Source organism: Mustela erminea, chromosome X (genome assembly GCF_009829155.1).
Source record: "Mustela erminea isolate mMusErm1 chromosome X, mMusErm1.Pri, whole genome shotgun sequence".
Lineage (NCBI taxonomy): Eukaryota > Metazoa > Chordata > Mammalia > Carnivora > Mustelidae > Mustela > Mustela erminea.
In genome coordinates, this window is record NC_045635.1 from 102579932 (window position 1) to 102600474 (window position 20543).

At 39.9% G+C, this 20543-nt stretch overlaps 1 protein-coding gene across 7 annotated transcripts in view; it reads left to right on the top strand.

Moving 5' to 3' along the window:
- GRIA3 (glutamate ionotropic receptor AMPA type subunit 3) overlaps positions 1-20543 on the top strand; it is a 284915-nt gene that overhangs the window by 117794 nt on the left and 146578 nt on the right. For all 7 annotated transcript variants that reach the window (XR_004282496.1, XM_032330365.1, XM_032330363.1 and 4 more), the window contains one exon: positions 20270-20457. Coding sequence is in view for 6 of the 7 variants with exons in the window: in XM_032330365.1 (XP_032186256.1) it covers positions 20270-20457 (188 nt within the window). In the remaining variant the exon portion in view is untranslated. The remainder of the gene's footprint in view (positions 1-20269; positions 20458-20543) is intronic.

Below are 20543 nucleotides of genomic sequence, written 5' to 3' on the forward strand. Positions count from 1 at the left end.
TATGATCTGCATCAATGGTTAAGACAACGGAAGCAGCTACATCATCCAAGGCACAATCCATTTATTTCATGCTGAAAAAAACAATCTTCTATCCAAGTGAGGCCAGCTAAGCTGGGCAGTTGCCACAGCTTTGAGTTTATAGGAAATATGCCTTTTACACTATTTAGCTCCTCAGTGGAGAGCAATGTACCCCTTGAGGAGGCCCCAGATGTCATTAGTGTATCAATACTGGGCTGAACAGAGCAAGCTCATTTCTCCTCTGAGACGCAAGATGTATAACTCCTGGGGTTGTTAAAACATAAATTTGCTGGAGAAATGCACTGCCTTGTTTCTTTTCTAAACTAATTCCTAAATCCTTTCCTCTTTAGCTTTGCAGCTGATTGTGTTCTTTACTCAAAATAAATCTCAAAGAACATTGTATTTGGGTTTAGGGGATGCTCTATTACATTGATATTTGCAGAGCTAAAAACTGCAGATGGGAAGATTCCCCTAAGAAGATTCCAGAGCATTATGATTATGTGGTTTTTAGCCAAAATATAAACATGTTTTATAGCCTAGGGGGGTTGTCAAACAATGTGTTAAAGCACACTGGCAAATTTAAGATGGTTTTAAAAGTAGGCCTACTGAGAATCCAGAATGGTCCCATACCAAACCCTGCCCCCCCCGCCAAGTAGGAACAAGTCTTACTGGACCAACCCAATAATGGCTCTGGTATGGTCTCCAAGCCAAAATATTCATCATTAACTGTTTTCCTTGTGTCCACTGTCCCTGCCTTCCTATGCTGGCTTCTTAACTCTCCTGGAGGACTTTAATAATATGTTCATCTGCATAGGACCTTACAACTCCACTTCTCCTTCAAAATGATACATAAACCTAGCACACTGGCCAGTGGGATCAAATTTCCAGGCAAAAGGAACTCACTTAGCCATTTTGTTAAGTTCTGTCACTAAGCACTTTGCCTCAATGAGCACAGAAGCTTTTTGGGCATGGTTGACTAGTCCCTCCACTAACCTAATCATTATGATGACTAGCTACATGGTTCCTAATTAGATTCATTTTATTCAAATAAATTCCTCACCAGTGCCAGTTCCCAGCAGTCGGCGCCTTAACTGTAAGTGATTCAGGGTTCTCCCTCTGTAAACCTCCCAGATTCTAGTTTGCTGAAACACTCCTAAATTCAGTCATAGCCATACAGTTGTGGGTCATTTACAACTCATTAACTCAGTTAGGTAGATCCCCTGGCTAAATGAAGCCCAGGCCATTACTTTGATGGTTGCTCCAGCCAGTTAGCCTCCTTCTCATCCATGGGTCTCTACTTTTCCCTCCTTCTTAGCCAGCCAACCTTAGTAATCTGAACCATGGGTAGCAAAACAGGTGAGGCCTAATGGTGGAACTGGCTTTGCTTACACTGCTTAACCTCACACTCATAGTTCCTCGAGCAGAAGTGGCCATTTCCAAGTGAAACACAAATTAGGAACAATGAGGGTAAGAGAACAGAAATTTTTTATGAAGATCTTTCCTTACTGTCCCTCTTTCAGATTATTTTTCCTTTCCTCTAAGTCCTAGGCTCCGTTTGTCTCTTAGTAGAACAGAATCATCTTGTTCTACCCTCTCCAAACTCTGATAGTACCTATGTATACAGTCCTTAAGGGACCCCTCAAAATAGAACATTGAAGAAACTGAGTCCCAGAATTGGAAATGAACAACCACAAACTTACCCAGTTAATGAGCCTCTCAAGACTTTCCTGAAGGGTAAATCCTAGACTGCAGGCAAGTGGAAACATTTATAATACCTCCTCTGAACTTTATCCTAGAGGTAAAGACAGACTTTTGAAGAGTTTTGCAAATGAGCATGGCTATAATGTAATCAAAAGAATGAGAAGGTGAAAGCCGGTCTTAGTGAGCAGGTTGGACAAAAAGAGAAGGACTGTTTGCAGCAGCCCAACCAAATACCAGTAATAACTTTAAAATAGCTAGTAGTCATGTGCATATAAAGAAAGGTGAAGACGCAGAAAGGAAAAATTAATTTCACTTCATGTTTTCTTAGGGCAATGGAAGAGTCAAAGATAATGTTCAAATATGATAACTAGGAAATCTGACAGAAATAGGGAAGTCAGAAAAAAAACAGCTGTTTTGGAGGCAGGGGGCATCTGAGACAGTGTGAGAAATAAATAAGGGCATAAGCAATAATAAAACCCACCCAGTCTAGTAACTCCAGCTCAACTCCAAAGGTGGTGATTAACTGATGAGCGATATGCCATTATCCAGAGAACCCTAGCTGTGTTCCTGTTAAGCGTTCACTTACAGTTGATTGCGCAGCATGCATCTTAGCAGGCCTGAAAAATCCTGGGGTGTCTTCAGGTAGTTACACAACAATGTGTTCTAAAGCCCTCTCTGTTGTGAAGAAATACATAGAAAAATGTATGACTCCATATCCCATGAACAACTCTACATGTCGGTGTAATCTCAGTCACCGATGAGGAGAAAGGAGAGCATGACCTTGGAAGCCAGGCCTGGGTGTGGAACTCAGCTCCAAACTTTACTAGTTATGTGCATTTATTTATAAAAACATACCTTTCTGAGGTTCAATCTCCTCATCTGTTCGTTGGAGATAACTACTTATGCCTAGGATTATTGGGAAGATTAAATGTAATAATGTGTACAGGGGCTTAGTATAGGGCTGAGCCCAAAGTAGGCATTCAATAAATGTGGATTTATACACTTGTGCCAGACTTGGCAGGGAAAGTAAAAGCAATTCAATTTAAAATCTAAAGAATGAGGGGCACCTGGCTGGCTGTCAGTTGAGCATCTGACTCTTGGTTTTGCCTCAGGTCATGATCTCAATGTGGTGGGATTGAGCCCTCCATCAGGCTCTAAGCTCAGCTCAGAGTCAGCTTGAGAGTTTTCCCCCTTCCCTTGCCTTCCCCCCTGCTCCCGCCTCTTGCTCTCTCTCTCTCTCTCTCTCTCTAAAATAAATAAATAAAATATTTAAAATCTGGGGAATGAGAGTGAAAAGTTGATATCTGATAATTCAAAAGAAAAAATATGTTATTCCAGCAATGACTTAAAGGTGGCATTCAACCATAACCCCTGAGAGATAGTGGTCACCATCTATAGTCTAAGATTCTCAAGCAAATAGAGGATGGGTGTGAGAGCTTGGAATCTTCATTTCGCCAGCATCTCAATCAGGTGATCTGTTTGACAAAATATGTGTTGAGTTGAGTTTTTAATGAGTGAATAGCTGATGAAATGAAAATGAAGCTTTTCTAGGTGTGGAGGGCAGCCAGAGTAAGTCACTAGAAAATAAAGATGCTGGAGAAAGCTGTGTCCTGCATGAAGACTATGTGATTAGGCAGGATGAATCAAGCCACAAGTTTCAAAGCCTGTGTAGGTTAGAATAGGCCCCAGTACTAAAGGAGAGTCCCAGTGAGGAGGAAGAGATGCTGTAATACTCAAACTTACCCTTGGAATCCCTGGCTCCTCCATGCAAAGATATTGAAGCAAAGAGGAACACAGCCCTTAAGGGAGTCACTGAAGGCTTGTAGGCAAAGTTATAGGGAATACCCACAATAATTTTCCTGTTGGATTTTAACTTTTACTTAATACCAAATAAATCTTTATCCAGAAAACACAACAGAATCATCATTTTACATTACTATTGAAAGTTAAAACAAGAAAAGGGTCATGGTCAAGTTGGGATCCACCACTGGATAAACCATTTTCTCCCTCTGGATTCCCATTTCTCATTAGTACAATGAAGAGATTGAGACCATCACAAAATTCTGACTCTCAAATTTGAGAATGCTAAGAGACTTGGGAGAACACTGACCATCTCAGACAACCTAACTTCTTTAAAGTTCAGCCAAGACTCAGCCACTCTTCTGGGGACCTAAGTCCTGCACAAGATGAAACATTAGCCTCCAACCCTACCCATACTCTTAAATCCACTGTCATATCCCTATTAGAAAAAAATTCAATTGAAAGAAAACAACTAATCAAAATGAGTTGATCTTGGTGATGTTTTTATGAGTGTGTTTCTTTTTTTAGTCTGGAAGGGCACATGCAAATGCTTATTTACCTTGTAAGTTCTAAACATCCCACTTTGGATGTTTCCCAAGCAGATTATAGACCACAGAATTAAGTCAAAGGGAACTTTCTTTCCTTAAAGGAAAAGTGTGCTCTCTTGCTGTCTTTAGGACTGTATCTTTAGCCCCTCTCTATCCTCTAGGCAAATCTTGCCCTTAATATTACCTTTGACAGCCTTCCAATAGTATCAAGATCAAGAAATCTTTGCGCTTCCAGGCAGAATAAGCCACAGTCCTTTCCAGTCACATCTAGACCTTTTCATCTTTGACATGAATCTGCCTTCACTTTCCACCTCCTCTCTTCATTTCTGGTAGCGAGCATGCATGCCTCACCCCCAAAACTCAGGAAGGTGAAGAGGTTTGGCTTAGCCTTGCTTTCTCAAAATTAAGAATGTCAAAAAATGTTTCCAGAGTAGTCACTCTCCCGGTAAGAAATCTTTTTGATAGAATGCAAGCACATATTTTCTGAGCTTAAGTCCCACCTGAATCAATTCACCTTACTTCTCCATAGGCACAGACCACAATGTAAACCATAAACTATTGTGTTCAAAGGGAAGCCCAAGATGTGGACGCTTAATGCAAAATACACCCACTTCTGGGAACCCATTCAAAATTCTTCCCCTGCTGGAGGACGGATGGCAGGGTTAAGGTTTATCTTCATTGTGGCCACTAGGTACTATTTGGAATAGCTTGGGCTTGGGGAGAAGATGTACTGTGGCTGACTGGTAGCACTTCTTCCCCACCCGTAAATAGCCCCCCCTTTTAAATCACATGAAGAGATTTCCCACCACCCCACACAACCAGAGCTGGGCAGTGCATTATTGACGTCTATGGTCAGCTCTCCCCCACCTGCCCATGAAGTGCCTGCTAAGACCCAGTCCACTCACCATTTGCTTTACTAGGAGAAATAGTCACATGAGTCCTGAAAATTACTGATTTCAAGGGGATTAAAAGCCATTGAGGAAATGTTAAATAAGAACCCTATCAATCATCACATGACATCATTTAAGTGCACAGTAGTCCCCAGAGCAGCTTTGAGATGACTTAGACCCTTTATGAGTTTGCATTGCAGGCAGTCCATCCCAGGACAATTACCTAGATACCAAATAGAAACATGAAAGAATTGTCCTCAAGCTTTGTAGTATCCCCTTTAATCCAGATTCCAGTTCCTTCCAGTTGTTTCTATTTTTTTTATATTTTTTTAATTGGAGTAAAATTGGTATATAATATTATATAAGTTTCAGGTATACAACATTATAAGTCAATGTCTGTGTGCACTACAAGTGATCACAACTAAAAGTCTAGTTACCATCTGTCACCATACAGTTGACCCCTTTTGCTCTTTTTGTCCACCCTCCACCCCCCTTTCCCCTCTGGTAATGACCAGTCTGTTCTCTGTGTCTATGAGTTTATTTTTGTTTTGTTTGTTCATTTGTTTTGCTTTTTAAAAATTCCATATATGAGTGTCTTTCTCTGTCTGACCTCTTTCACTTAGCATAATACCTTTGACGTGCATCCATGTTGTTTCTGTGACAAGAATTCATTCTTTTTTATGGCTGAGTAATATTCTATCATATATATGCATATATATAATGATGGAATACATATATATGGGCATATATATATATATATACACACACACATACACATGTACATATATACCATATCTTTAAAGATTTTATTTGTTTATCTGAGAGAGAGAGAGAGAAAGTGAGAGCATGAGCAGAGGGGAGGGGCAGAGGGAGAGGGAGAACCAGATGCCCAGCTGAGCAGGGAGCCTGAGACAGCACTCGATCTCAGGACCCTGAGCTCATGATCTGAGCCAAAGGCAGAAAGACGCTTAACAGACTGAACCACCCAGGCACCCCTATACCATAACTTTTTTAATCCATTCATCCATTGATGGACATTTAGGTTGTTTCCATGTCTTGGCTGTTGTTAATAATATTGTGGCGAACATAAGGGTGCACGTATCTTTTTAAACCAGTCTTTTTTATTTTTCAGATAAATACCCAGAAGTGGAATTACCAGATCTTATGGTATTTCTATTTTTAATTTTTTGAGGAATCTCCGTTCTGTTTTTCACGGTGGCTGCACCAATTTACATTCCCACCAACAGAGCACGAGTGTCCTTTATCCTCCACATCCTCTCCAACACTTTCTGCTTCTTGTCTTTTTTTAAGATTTTATTTATTTGTTTTAGAGAGAACAAGAGCTTGAGCACAGGAAGGGACAGAGGGAGAGAATCTCAAGCAGACTCCACACCCAGAACAGAGCCCGATTCAGGGCCCAGTCTCACAATCCCGAGATTACAACCTGAGCCAAAGTCAAGAGTTGCACACTTAACCAGCTGAGCCATCCAGGTGCCACATGTCATTTTGATAATAGCCATTCTAACCTAACCAGTGTGAGGTGAAATCTTATTGTTGTTTCAATGTGCATTTTCCTAACAATTTGATGCTGAACATCTTTTCATGTGCCTGTTGTCCACCCGTATTCTTTGAAAAAATGTCTGATTTTCTGCTCATTTTTATTAAATTTTATTTTTTTTCAGTGTTCCAAAATTCATTGGTTATGCTCCATGCAATATGTGCCCTTCATAATACCTACTACCAGGATCACCCAACGCCCCACACCCCTCTTCTCCAAAAACCTCAGTTTGTTTCTCAGAGTCCACAGTCACTCATGGTTCATCTCCCCCTCCGATTTCCCCCCCTCACTTCTCCTCTCCATCTCCCAATGTCTTCCCCGTTATTCCTTATGCTGCACAAGTAAGTGAAACTATATGATAATTGACTCTCTGCTTGACTTATTTCACTCAGCATAATCTCTTCCAGTCCCGTCCATGTGAGATACAAAAGTTGGGTATTCATCTTTTCTGATGGAGACATACTACTCCATTGTCTATATGGACCATATATTCTTTAACCATTCATCCGTTGAAGGGCATCTTTGTTCTTTCCACAGTTTAGTGACTGTGGCCATTGCTGCTATGAACATTGGAGTACAGATGGCCCTTCTTTTCACTTTTCTGTTCATTTTTTAATCAGATTGTTTATTTTCATTGGTGGTGAGTTTTATGAGTTCTTTATATATTTTAGATGTTAATACCTTGTTGGATATGTGATTTGCAAACTTCTTCCATTCAGTTGGTTGTCTTTTCATTTTGATGATGTTTTCTCTCACTGTACGAAAGCTTTTTACTTTGGTAAAATCCCATTTTTTAATTTTTTCTTTTGTTTCTTAATTATTATTTTTTTTCTATTAGACCTTGTATGGTTGAGGATCAGAGGGTTGCCTGTTCTGCTTTTTCTGGACGTTATGCAAATCCAGGTGGTCTTCTAAATTTCCTCTCAGCTGACAATGCAAACAAAGTTTACTTTCACTCAACAAACTGGTTTATCTATTTGGGCATGCCTTCTCAGCTTATGATGAACAGAATAAAGGAGAATGTAATTCACCAACAGGGAAAGAAAGTTCCTAATGAAAAAGAGGACAAAAAAGGAAAATGGAAATGTAGGGTTACATGCACCACCAGTTTTAGAGCCCACTTTGAACTTGACAAGTAGTCAGTCAGTAGTTGCCACTTCGAGGGGGATATTTGGGTATCAGAAATACCACAGGCTGCCAAACAATACCTCCTGCTTACTATTGTATACAATTTCTCTGTTGGAGTTTGCCCCTTTACTTTCAGGCTTTGATCCTACTTTAAAACATAAATCCTTCATGGAAGTGTTACAATTAAGCTTTACTCTGTCACGGGCAGTCTAGTATGAGTAAAGGGGTTGATGTGGAGGGAGGATTTGTACTAGGAAAAGGACATAGAACTGGGACACTGAGTGGGGAGCATCTTCTGTTCACTGACTCCCAAATTAGCTAAGGTCCCATCCTAATAATGTAGCTGCAGGGAAGAGAAGATTGGCAGAGGGTCAGCTCTTAATTAAAAGGAAACTTAAACAAACACAATTATGAGGAATGAAGACCTCAGGGAAATCTTAATTTGCCAAGGGTGAATTGGGCCGGGTGTGGGTGAGTATTTGTTTTTATCCTGTTCCATAAAATCCACAGACTGACATCCATATGCAAGCACAGAGAGGTTCTTGATCTTTCCATCTTGAACTCCTCGCACACAGAAGAGTTTCTGCATTAGCACCTCAAATGTAGACAATTGCTATATCGATTTTGGTGGAAATCAAACGTGTTTAAATCAAGTTAAAACAAAAACAAACAGCAAAATGACAAAATGTGGGTTCAAGTGTTCTATCAGGATATTTCCATGAATTCTTTTTAAAGAAAAGTACATGTGGGGGGGGGCACCTGAGTGGCTCAGTGGGTTAAAGCCTCTGCTTTCGGCTCAGGTCATGATCCCAGGGTCCTTGGATGGAGCCCCATATCGGGCTCTCTGCTCGGCAGGGAGCCTGCTTCCCTTCCTCTTTCTCTGCCTGCCTCTGCCTACGTGTGATCCCTCTCTGTCAAATAAACAAAATCTTTAAAATAAATTTTTTTTAAAGTACATTTGTGGGGTGCCTGGGTGGCACAGTCAGCTAAATGTCTGACTCTTGATTTTGGCTCAGGTCATGATCTTAGGGTTGTGAGCTGGAGCCTCATGCGCTCTGTGCTCAGTGGGAGCCTGCATGAGGATTCTCTGTCTCCCTCTGCCCCCCCTCCCACTCATTCTCTCTCATCTTCTCTCCCTAAATAAATAAGTAAATCTTAAAAAAAAATACATTTGTAATATGAATAAACATACCCTAAAGTATTGGGTTTGAGTTCAGATTTTTGAATATCAGGTTTCTTAGATATGGCAACACTTAATCCAGACTAACTGAATTGGGCTTCTCTTCTCTCTCTCCTCTGTCTCTATTTTTCTGCTCTGCACTTGTATCTCAGAAACCACCTCATACTCCATATGTAGTTTCCCCCATTCACTTACTTTGCCACAATACACAAGAAAAATTTATCTGAACTTCCATGGAGACTAAAAAAGTTGTGAGAAATGAAGAGAGTGGCTCACATAAGTTTTGGGTTTAAAGCTCAGGTGAACACTAAAATAAGAGCAGAAGAGAAATTTCATTTGTCTCTTTCCATCTCACATAATTTTTTGAAGAATAAGAATATTAATTTCATAAAATATTACACTTCTGTTCATTAAAACATGTCACAGACAACATTAAATGTCAAATAAACTGAATTAAAATATATGTGACATATAGTACAGACACTTAATATTGTTAATATATTAGGACCCTTATGAATCAACAAGAAAGCCTGGCTGACTCAGTCAGTAGAGCGTGTAACTCTTGAACTCAGGGTCATGAGTTCAAGCCACACATTGGAAACAGAGCCTATTTAAAAAACTAGTAAAAAGGAAAATAATTTTAAAGAGAAAAAAAAGAACACCATTAATATCACAGTAGAAATCTGAACAAAGGAAATAAACAGGAAATTATCAAAATAATAAACATGGACACAAAATTTTTTTAAATCATTAATTTTACTAACAATCAAAAAATTGTTAATAAGAAAACGAATATCTTTATGTCTTCCTATCAAATGGGCACATGTCTTATTCAATGCTAGCAAAAGGGCAGAGAGACAAGTACTCTTGTATTCTGGTGATGGAAACATAAAGTGGTTCAACCTTTCTGGAGAGCAATTTGGCAATATGTATGAAAAGTCTTAAAAATGTCCATAAATGTTTGACCTGATATTACTACTTCTAGACATTTATCCTGTGGAAATAATTAGAGATGCTATATAAATGTTGTTATCACAGCATTATTTGTAATAAGGAGAGATTAGAAACAATCGAAATTTTCATATTGGAGAATGGTTAAATAAATTAAATATGTCTAAGATATGGAATATTATACATCCATTAAAATCATGTCTGAAAACATTGAATAACATAAAATGACGTTCAAGATACAATGTTAGCTTTTTAAAGACAAGACAGAAATAGTAAAATCCGTTTTACTGAAAAAAGAGCATGTGATATATTTATATAAAATAAAATGGAAAGAATATATCAAATATTAACAGTGGTTATCCTTGAGGAACAGTCACCTGTACTTGTATTTTATTTTTGTTACTTTTTGTGTCTTTTCAAATGTCCAAAATAAGCACATATTAATTTTATACATAGAAAGAAAAACACAGATGCTACCTCAGAAGAAGAAAGACATTTGTAAAGTGCTTTGAACACATTAGGGTCTGCTTACCACGTACTCAATGTTCGCAGATTCCTCATCTACCACAGGAAGAAGCGATTCATAACCCTGGCATTATGGCCTTCCCCCCTTGTTTTCATACTTTCGTTTGCTTATTTCTGGAGGACGTATATCCCTTCTTGGATCATGCTTTTCTCACCCAGAACATTTCCACCAGTCATGAAGGATACATAAGAAAGAAACCTGGTTCTGGGGTGCTTGGATGGCTCAGTCAAGTGTCCTACTCTTGATTTCAGCCAAGTCATGATCTCGTGGTCCTAAGATCAAGCCCTATATTGGGCTCCTCACTCAGTGTGGAGTCTGCTTGTCCCTCTGCCTCCCCTACTTGCTCCCTTGCTCTCTCTTTCTCTAATACATACATACATACATACATACATACATACATACATACATAAAATCTTAAAAAAAAAAGAGAAAGAGAGAGAGAAACCTGCTTCCACATACCCCACTGTATTGGGTAGTCATTAGGAGGTCAATAGTACATGAAAATCATCTGGGGAATTTAAAATAAAATAAAGCAAAGTCTGGGTCCAGGGTGAGGTTTGGATATCCAATTTTTTAAGCTTCCAAGGTGATTACAATGTGCAGCCAGAGTAGAGAGCCACAGAGGTAAGTAAAGATGCAGAAAAATAGAGCAATGCTTCCTTCAGCTGAATTCAGTTGAATAACAGGCAAGATGGACACTGACCCCACACTCCGCTGGCCTCTGAGACACCCACCAGCTACCAGCTGTTCATTTGTTAAATGTTATAGCTTAAAGATCATAAAGCACATCACCAACTTTCAGAGCCGTCTCACATGACCCCATGAGATGGACAGACCTCAAAACAATGCTCGACATTCCTTTCCCTTTCCTTCCAAACTGGCTTGTATGAAGCCACTGCTAAAATCTAACTGTGTTAACTGGAGGGGTAACACATTAAACCATGAGCCATTCTTACACTGACACCTGGAAAAGGACAGAATGCTGGGAGAAAGGGACAGAGAACAGGCAAGTTTATCATTCTTCTGTTTTTAGATCAAATACTAAATTTGTTCAGCATGGAGCAGTTTTTCATTTCGTTTGTATAGTGAGCAAAACCCTGACCTTCTTTCCCCCTGTGAAAATGATTTTGACAATTGTAGATTTGAGATATTTTTGTATCTGCTGCCATCCCTGCCATGAGGTCAACCCAGTAGTCACAGATTGAATTCCCTGGGAGCAGCTTCTGAGATGGAGATCAGCATGCTAAAGTTTCTCGGGGAGTATCTTCACTACCGCCACTTGTGGGAGAAAGTAAAAGAAAGAAGTGGGTTTGAGCAGAAGGAGGAGCTGGGCTGTGGTGCTGTCCTAACGAGGCCTCCGCCTACCCTTCAGGGGGCTCTGAAGCTGGGATGGCCCTTTAGAGTTATTGCATCTGGGCTGAAGGGGTTGTGCCTTTATACCCTGTAACAAGCAGTCGCTGGATGCGGCTGCTCTGGGAAGGGAGCATTACTTGAAGCTAGGCAGCTTTCTTCAGCCAAAAACCTTTCCAGAAGCTGAAGGAATAAGCCCTTTGGTGCTGAAGGGGGATCTGGTGGTATAGCACAGCATCCCTACACTCACCTTCCCCACAATGGCTTCCTTGTTTAGCAAGGGTGGCCCAGGGACCAGTCCAGTAGGATTGAACTGGAGGTTCATAGTTTGGGCGGGTTCTTTATCCGTAATCACCTTGCCGCCCCTCTACTGTCCTGCTTCCTGCATTATCTTGGTTGAACACAGAAGACAATCCAGCATTCGCCCAGTTACCTGTGGTAATATCCAGTCTTTAAAATGAGGAAGAAGGGGTGCCTGGGTGACTCAGTCAGTTAAGCATCTGCCTTTGGATCAGTTCATGATCTCCGGGTCCCGGGATCAAGCTCCACGTCAGACTTCCTGCTCAGTGGAGAATTAGCTTCTCTCTCTTTCTCTTTCTCTTCCTCTCTCTTTTTCCATCCCCCTCTTCCTCTCTTTCTCCGCATCTCTTGTTCTCGCTCTGTGTCTCAAATAAATAAAGAAAATATTTTTTAAAAAATAAAATGAAGAAGAAAAAGAAGGCGGACAGCAACAGTGGTCTGGACTCAAGATGAGAGAATGTGCTGCTCAAACAAAAGTAGCTTTCAGTTGGGCATGCCAAAGCTCACACAGAGTGGAGGACAATTCTAAAGCTGCTAAAACAGCAGGCTTATTTTTAAAAAGCCAGGGCTTTGTTAAGCACCTCACCTCCTACAAGCACCAACGCCTGCTTTGACTCTGTCTCCAGCAACGAACTTTTCTTTTTTTTTTTTTTTCCCACCCTCAAACTCATATTTACTCTCTTCGGGCAACTGCAACAGGGAACAGTCAAACTATATAATAAATTAGGTACGAAAACAAATAAGAGCTTTTGGGGAGGTTACTCACAGATATATACTAAATTGAGGTTGGGGTGCCTGGGTGGCTCAGTGGGTTAAGCCGCTGCCTTCAGCTCAGGTCATGATCCCAGGGTCCTGGGATCAAGCCCAGCATCGGGCTCTCTGCTCAGCAGGGAGCCTGCTTCCCTTCCTCTCTCTCTCTGCCTTCCTCTCTGTCTACTTGTGATCTCTGTCTGTCAAATAAATAAATAAAAATCTTTAAATTGAGGTGATCATTGCCCCCAGGGCTGTCAAGTACGTGGCCATGTGCCCCAGTGGACACAGGGAAACTCTGCATGGTGAAAAACACTGCAGTATGAAGCCATAGTGCTGACTTGCTGAGAAAATATAAGCAAGGCTCATTGCCCAGAAGGGCCCAGATGCCAGCTCATTAAAAAAATCAGGGGTTTTCTCAATTTAAGTTTTGAATAGGTAGGGCACTCACATGATTCAAAGAACAAAAGTACACAAAGATCTATGAAATCAGTGTTTCTTAAGAGACCACTTATTGGTGGCAGTAGGCAGCATACAGAGCTATGCTCATCTGTCACCTGTGTCTTCCAGGAGCTTACCTTCAGAGAAGACAGCATGAATCATATTTTTTCATCTTTTTTTTAAGATTATTTATTTATTTTACAGACAGAAATCACAAGTAGGCAGAGAGGAAGGCAGAGAGAGAGGAGGAAGCAGGCTCCCTGCCGAGCAGAGAGCCCGATGCAGGACTCGATCCCATGACCCTGAGATCATGACCCGAGGTGAAGGCAGAGGCTTAACCCACTGAGCCACCCAGGCGCCCCATAGTTTTTCATTTTTATTGTTGTTGTGCTTACAGAAAATAATAACTCATTCTTTTAGGATAGTCAAACATTCCATAAATAAGGAGTGGTGCAAATAGGACTTATTGGTAATCCCAAACCTCAGAGATAACTACTGCCAACTCCTTTGAATTCTTCCTATATATATACAAATAGATGAGGCTTTTCTTTACAAAAATAGAATTATAGTATAAGTGCTATTCTCAGCTTTCTTCTCCATAAAAGTATACTCAGAAGTCCTTTCTTCTGTTATCTAGACATTAGGCCATCTTTTTAACAGCAGCATAGCATTCCAAGCATCTGTACTAGAATTTATTTATACAGTTTTATTTGGAATTTTTAAACACCTGTCATACAGTCCTTCCAATCAACTTCTTTGTTACTTAGAACTGATTTCCTTTACTTTTAAGCCTACTCATCTCTGGAGAAATGAGTGAGAGTTCAATTAGGGAAGCTTCATGAGGGAGGAGAGTCACCAAAAAAGGTCTATAGGTAGCAGAAAAAGAGACACCGGTATAGTTGCCTTGAGCAGGTAACAATGAGAGTACTGGATACATGTGCAAAACCATCTTCCAGATTTGAGTGAATGTAAAAACAGAAGAGAAATACAAACTGGTATGAGGTGAGGAATTAAAGAAAGGGAGACAAAAGCAGGTTGGAATGGAACAAATTTTGATACATGGTAAATGAGCTGTTACATGGCAAAGCTTTTATGGTGAGAACCAACATGTTTTAATTGAATCCGAGCTTGGTGTCAATTAATAGTATAATGTGGCGATTTAAAAATATTAGCAATCTCACAAAACAAACTGAGGGTTGCTGGGGGGAGGGGGTTTGGGAGAAGGGGGTGGGATTATGGACATTGGGGAGGGTATGTGCTTTGGTGAGTGCTGTGAAGTGTGTAAACCTGGTGATTCACAGACCTGTACCCCTGGGGATAAAAATATATGTTTATAAAAAAAATTTAAAAATTAATTTAAAAAAATAAAAAATAATAAAATAAAAAAAATATTAGCAATCCATTTGATGTTTTCTTTGAAGATATATCTGTTCATGTCTTCTGCCCATTTTTGATGTGATTATCTGTTTTGTGTGTGTTGAGTTTGAGGAGTTCTTTATAGATCTTGGATATCAGCCCTTTGTCTGTACTGTCATTTGTGAGTATCTTCTCCCATTCATGGGTTGCCTCTTTGTTTTGCTGACTGTTTGCTGTGCAGAAGCTTTTGATCTTGATAAAGTCCCAAAAGTTCATTTTTGCTTTTGTTTCCTTTGCCTTTGGAGACATATCTTGAAAGAAGTTGCTGTGGCCAGTGTCGAAGAGGTTACTTCCTATGGTGTCCTCTAGGATTCTGATGGATTCCTTCCTCACATTGAGGTCTTTTAACCATTTTAAGTTTATCTTTGTGTATGGTGTAAGAGAATGGTCAAGTTTCATTTTTCTACGCATAGCTGTCTAATTTTCCCAGCACCATTTATTGAAGAGACTGTCTTTTTTCCACTGGATATTTTTTCCTGCTTTGTTGAAGATTATTTGACCATAAAGTTGAGGGTCCATATTTGGGCTCTCTACTCTGTTCCACTGGTCTATGTGTCTGTTTTATGCCAGTATCATGCTGTCTTGGTGATCACAGCTTTGTAGTAAAGCTTAAAATCAGGCAATGTGATACCCCCCAGTTCTGTTTTTCTTTTTCAACATTTCCTTAGCAATTCAGGGTCTCTTCTGGTTCCATTCAAATTTTAGATTTCTGCCTTCGGCTCAGATCATGATCCCAGGGTCCTGGGATCAAGCCCCACATCGGGCTCTCTGCTCCGTGAGGAGCCTACTTCTTCCTCTCTCTCTCTCTGCCTGCCTCTCTACCTACTTGTGATCTCTGTCTGTCAAGTAAATACATAAAATCTTTTTAAAATTTTTAGATTTCTTTGTTCCAGCTCTTTGAAAAACGCCACTGGTATTTTGATCGGGATGTCATTGAAAGTATAGATTGCTCTAGGCAGTATGGACATTTTAACAATGTTTATTCTTCCAATCCATGAGCATGGAATGCTTTTCCATCTTTTTGTGTCTTCTTGAATGTCTTTCATGAGTGTTCTGTAGTTCCTCAAGCACAGATCCTTTACTTCTTTGGTTAGGTTTATTCCCAGGTATCTTATGGTTCTCAGTGCTATCATAAATGGAATCGATTCTCTAATATCCCTTTCTATATTTTCATTGTTAGTGTATAAGAAAGCAACTAATTTTTGTGCATTGAATTTGTATCCTACCACATTACTGAATTGCTGTATGAGTTCTAGTAGATTGGAGGTGGAGTCCTTTGGGTTTTTCATAAAAAGTATCATGTCATCTGCAAAGAGAGAGAGTTTGACTTCTTCTTTGCCAATTTGAATACCTTTTATTTCTTTTTGTTGTCTGATTGCTAAGACTTCTAGTACTATGTTGAACAACAGTGTCCAGAGTGGGCATCCTTGTCGTGTTCCTGATCTCAAAGGGAAGGTTGCCAGCTTTTCCCCATTGAAAATGATATTTGCTGTGGGTTTTTCATAGATAGATTTTATGAAGTTGAGGACTGTTCCCTGTATCCCTATACTTTGAAGTGTTTTAATCAGGAATGGATGCTGCATCTTGTCAAATGCTTTTTCTGCATCAATTGAGAGGCCCATGTGATTCTTCTCTCTTCTCTTACTGATTTGTTCTATCACATTGATTGATTTGCGAATGTTGACCCACCCTTCAGGGAGATTCAAATCAAAACCACATTGAGATACCACCTTACCCCAGTTAGAATGGCCAAAATTAATAAGACAGTAGTGTTGGAGAGGATATGGAGAAAGGGGAACCCTCTTACACTGTTGGTGGGAATGCAAGTTGGTGCAGCCACTTTGGAAAATAGTGTGGATGTTCCTTAAGAAATTAAAAATAGAGCTACCCTATGACCCTGCAATTGCACTACTGGGTATTTACCCCAAAGATACAGATGTAGTGAAAAGAAGGGCCATCTGTACCCCAAGGTTCATAGCAGCAATGGCCACAGTCACCAAACTGTGGAAAGAGCCAAGATGTCCTTCAACAGATGAATGGTTAAAGAAGATATGGTCCATATATACAATGGAGTATTATGCCTCCATCAGAAAGGATGAATACCCAACTCTTGTATCAACATGGACGAGACTGGAGGAGATTATGCTGAGTGAAATAAGTCAAGCAGAGACAGTCAATTATCATATGGTTACACTTACTTGTGGAGCATAAGGAATAACACAGAGGACATTGGGTGAAGGAGAGAAGTGAGGGGGGGAAATCGGAGGGGAAAATGAACCATGAGAGACTGTGGACTCTGAGAAACAAACTGAGGGTTTTGGATGGGGGGGGTATTGGGGGTTGGGAGGGCCTGGTGGTGGATATTAAGGAGGGCACATATTGCATGGAGCACTGGGTGTGGTACATAAACAATGAATCTTGCAACACTGAAAAAATAAAATTAAATTTAAAAAAAATATTAGCAATCTGGGGCACCTGGCTGTCTCAGTCTGTTGAGCGTCTGCCTTCAGCTCAGGTCATGATCTCAGGATTCTGGAATGAAGCCTTTGCATCAGGCTCCCTGCTCAGTGGTCAGTCTGCTTTTCTCCCTCTACCACTCCCCCTGCCTGTGCTCTCTTGTTGGTACTCTCTCTCAAATAAATAAAATCCTTAAACATTTTTTAAATAAATAAAAATATTAACAATCCTAGGCTGCCAAAATAACAGCCCAAATCAAAGCAGGCAATAATCCCATTGTCATCCACACTGGTCAGATCACATCTGATTTATCCAGGTCAATAAAATATTGACAAATAACCATAAGAGAGAGACTGAACAGTGAGGGAATTTATCATCATGTTGTAAAAATAACTGTTGTAGTATTGGGACATCTCTTGTCTGAAGAAAAGAAAAATAAGGGAAGATACGTTATCTGTCATTAAAAAATGTATGCAGCCATCAAAAGAAATGAAATCTTGCCATTTGCGACAACATGGATGGAACTAGAGGGTATCATCTTAGCTAAATAAGTCAAGCAGAAAAGACAACTATCATATGATCTCCCTGATATGAGGAAGTGGAGACGCAACATGGGGGATTAAGGGGGTAGGAGAAGAGTAAATGAAACAAGATGGGATCGGGAGGGAGACAAACCATAAGAGACTCTTAATCTCACAAAACAAACTGAGGGTTGCTGCAGGGGAGAGGGGTAGGGAGAGGGTGGTGCAGTTATAGACATTGGGGAGGGTATGTGCTATGGTGAGTGCTGTGAAGTGTGTAAACCTGGCGATTCACAGACCTGTACCCCTGGGGATAAAAATACATTATATGTTTATTTTTTAAATTAATTAATTAATTAATTAATTAGATTTCTAAAAAGTTATAAAAAAAATTTTAAAAATGTGGACTGCCATATGGAAAAGAGATTAAAGTTCTCTGTGTCACTCTAAGTAGTGAAATAGGACTTGCAAATAGAAATGGTAAGAGTATAGATTTTGATGGGGTACCTGGGTGGCTCAGTCAGTTAAGAATCTTCCTTCGGCTCAGATCATGATCCTGGGGTCCTGGGATTAAGCCCCACATCTGGCTCCCAGCTTCCTGTTCCCAGAACAGGAAGTCTGATTCTCCCTCTCCTCCCCGTTCATGTGTTCGCTTGCTATCCCTGTCTCTCTCAAATAGATAAAATCTTTTTTTTTAATTTTTATTTATTTGACAGAGAGAGATCACAAGTAGGCAGAGAGGCAGGCAGACAGAGAGAGAGGAGGAAGCAGGCCCCCTGCCGAGCAGAGAGTCCGATGGGGGACTCGATCCCCAAAAAAAAAAAAAGTAGATTTTGACTCAATACTCAAAAAACCTTGTCTTTTGCTAAAGGATCTTTTAAAAAGTTTGAACATATCAGAGACTTCCTGATGTCGTTTCCTTTCCATTATTATTCAGCCATACTTTCTTCATAATAGTACAGAAGTAAAATTCAACCTCGTCCTTGCTAAATTTCATAAATTCTTAATTAGTAGGATTCAAAATAATGAGACTTTATTGTACACTGCTTAAGAAAGGTTTTCAAATATTTTAATCTCCTTCTTCCTGTTTATTTTTTAATCCCATGCTTTGGCCCACCATGTGCCCTCAAGTCCCACTGAAGCAGAGAGCACACAGAAAACCCACACAAAAATGTAAATCTGAGAAATAAATATGCGTGGTTGGTTTAAAAAGAGTAAGAATTAACATTTAAAGCAATGGTAATTTACTCTGATCTGTAATTTTGAGCTCCTATGCTGAAATTGCTCATTTGGAAATTACCAAGTGCTTGGGTCTCATTTGTGATCTTCTTCCTGCATACACCCAGCACACAAAGGAGTCATAATGACCGGCTGAGTCACTGCTGCCATCTCCCTAAAGCATGCTCTCCAAATGTCAATACCATTTTCTATGGTGCTGTGATGAAGATTCCCGACCATAGCTTGCTTACATTACAGGACGGGTCCTGGAATGTGTTCAAAGGGCACGTGATCTTCGTCTGTCCTCCATCGCTCCACTGGCCAAAGGGTCATGCCACAGATCATTCTGGCTTTGCAGATCACTCCCGTTACCCATTTCCATTAGTTATTGCCTAAATATAAATGGAAAACAATTAAATTTATGGGAAGAAGGGAGCTGCTTTTGACTGGATCCCCCAAAAATGATATCTATACTCAATGAAATTATACTCAGATTATGAATTCCTACCAGAAGCAAAAATATAGACCTGATATAATATTAGAGACATAAGTACTTGAAAAGACCAGTAAATAGAAAACACTGTGCTATTCTGCTTTAAGACATACTGCTCTTCCCCACTTCTCAAACCCCACCTCCAAAAGCGTTACCCAGAATTCAAACATCACATCTTCTCCATCTTTCCCATTCAGCATAGATCCAGGGTGTTAGTAGTTAATAGTTGTCAGATGTAAATTAACTAAAAAGGAACCAATAATCCCTAGTAAATTTAATTTAAAAAGGGGAAGAACTGAGGAAGACTTAACATGATTGAACTTTTTCATAATTCTAGGATCAAAGGACCAGTATGATACCTTTGTTAGAAATTGTGTTTGTCAGGTTTTCTTAGTTCTTTTACTTGAGAGACATAATTTATCTTGCTGGATAGTCATAATTATGTAAGAACCAACCATGTTATAAGGTTCTATCTCTACATACACTGTCTCGTTCCGAAAAAATATTTAGTGGAAGATCAAAACGGGAGCTGCAACAGGAAACATTGAGGCCAAAAACAAGGAAAAAGCTTTAGCATTCATTCCATAGATGTTTTTGATAATGCATGTCAATCAAAATAGTTAGGTACTATAATTCAGCTATGATTGCTTGAATCTGGCCCAGCTTGGTGCCCACGAGTTGTAGAATCTTCCTTAAATCAATATAGAGGGTGCCCGGGTGGCTCATTCGGGTAATCATCTCCCTTTGACTCAGGTCATGATCTCGGGAGATCCCTTCTCAGTGGGGAGTCTGCTTCTCCCTCTCCCCTGCTCATTCTATCTCATAAATAAATAAATAAAATCTTTTTAAAAATAAAGATAGAGATGCTGACTGTCTGGATGGTCAAGTCTGGAGTCATGAGTAAGCCTGCTTCCCACAGTGTGTAAGATATGAAGGGACCCAACGGACTGTAATAAAGACACATAGAACCTTTAATACAGGAAGAGTTTAAAAAGAAAAACATTATCGTTTTTCTTCTTTCAGGATTTTCCATTCTCCAAGCGATTATGGAAGCAGCAGTGCAAAACAACTGGCAAGTGACAGCCAGATCTGTGGGAAACATAAAGGATGTCCAAGAATTCCGGCGCATCATTGAAGAAATGGACAGGAGGCAGGAAAAACGATACCTGATTGACTGTGAAGTCGAAAGGATTAACACAATTTTGGAACAGGTACATTTGAGATTTATTCCACCCCCAACCAACACGCTAAATCATAAACCTTAGGCAGCTCCCATATCTGCTAATAAATTAAATAG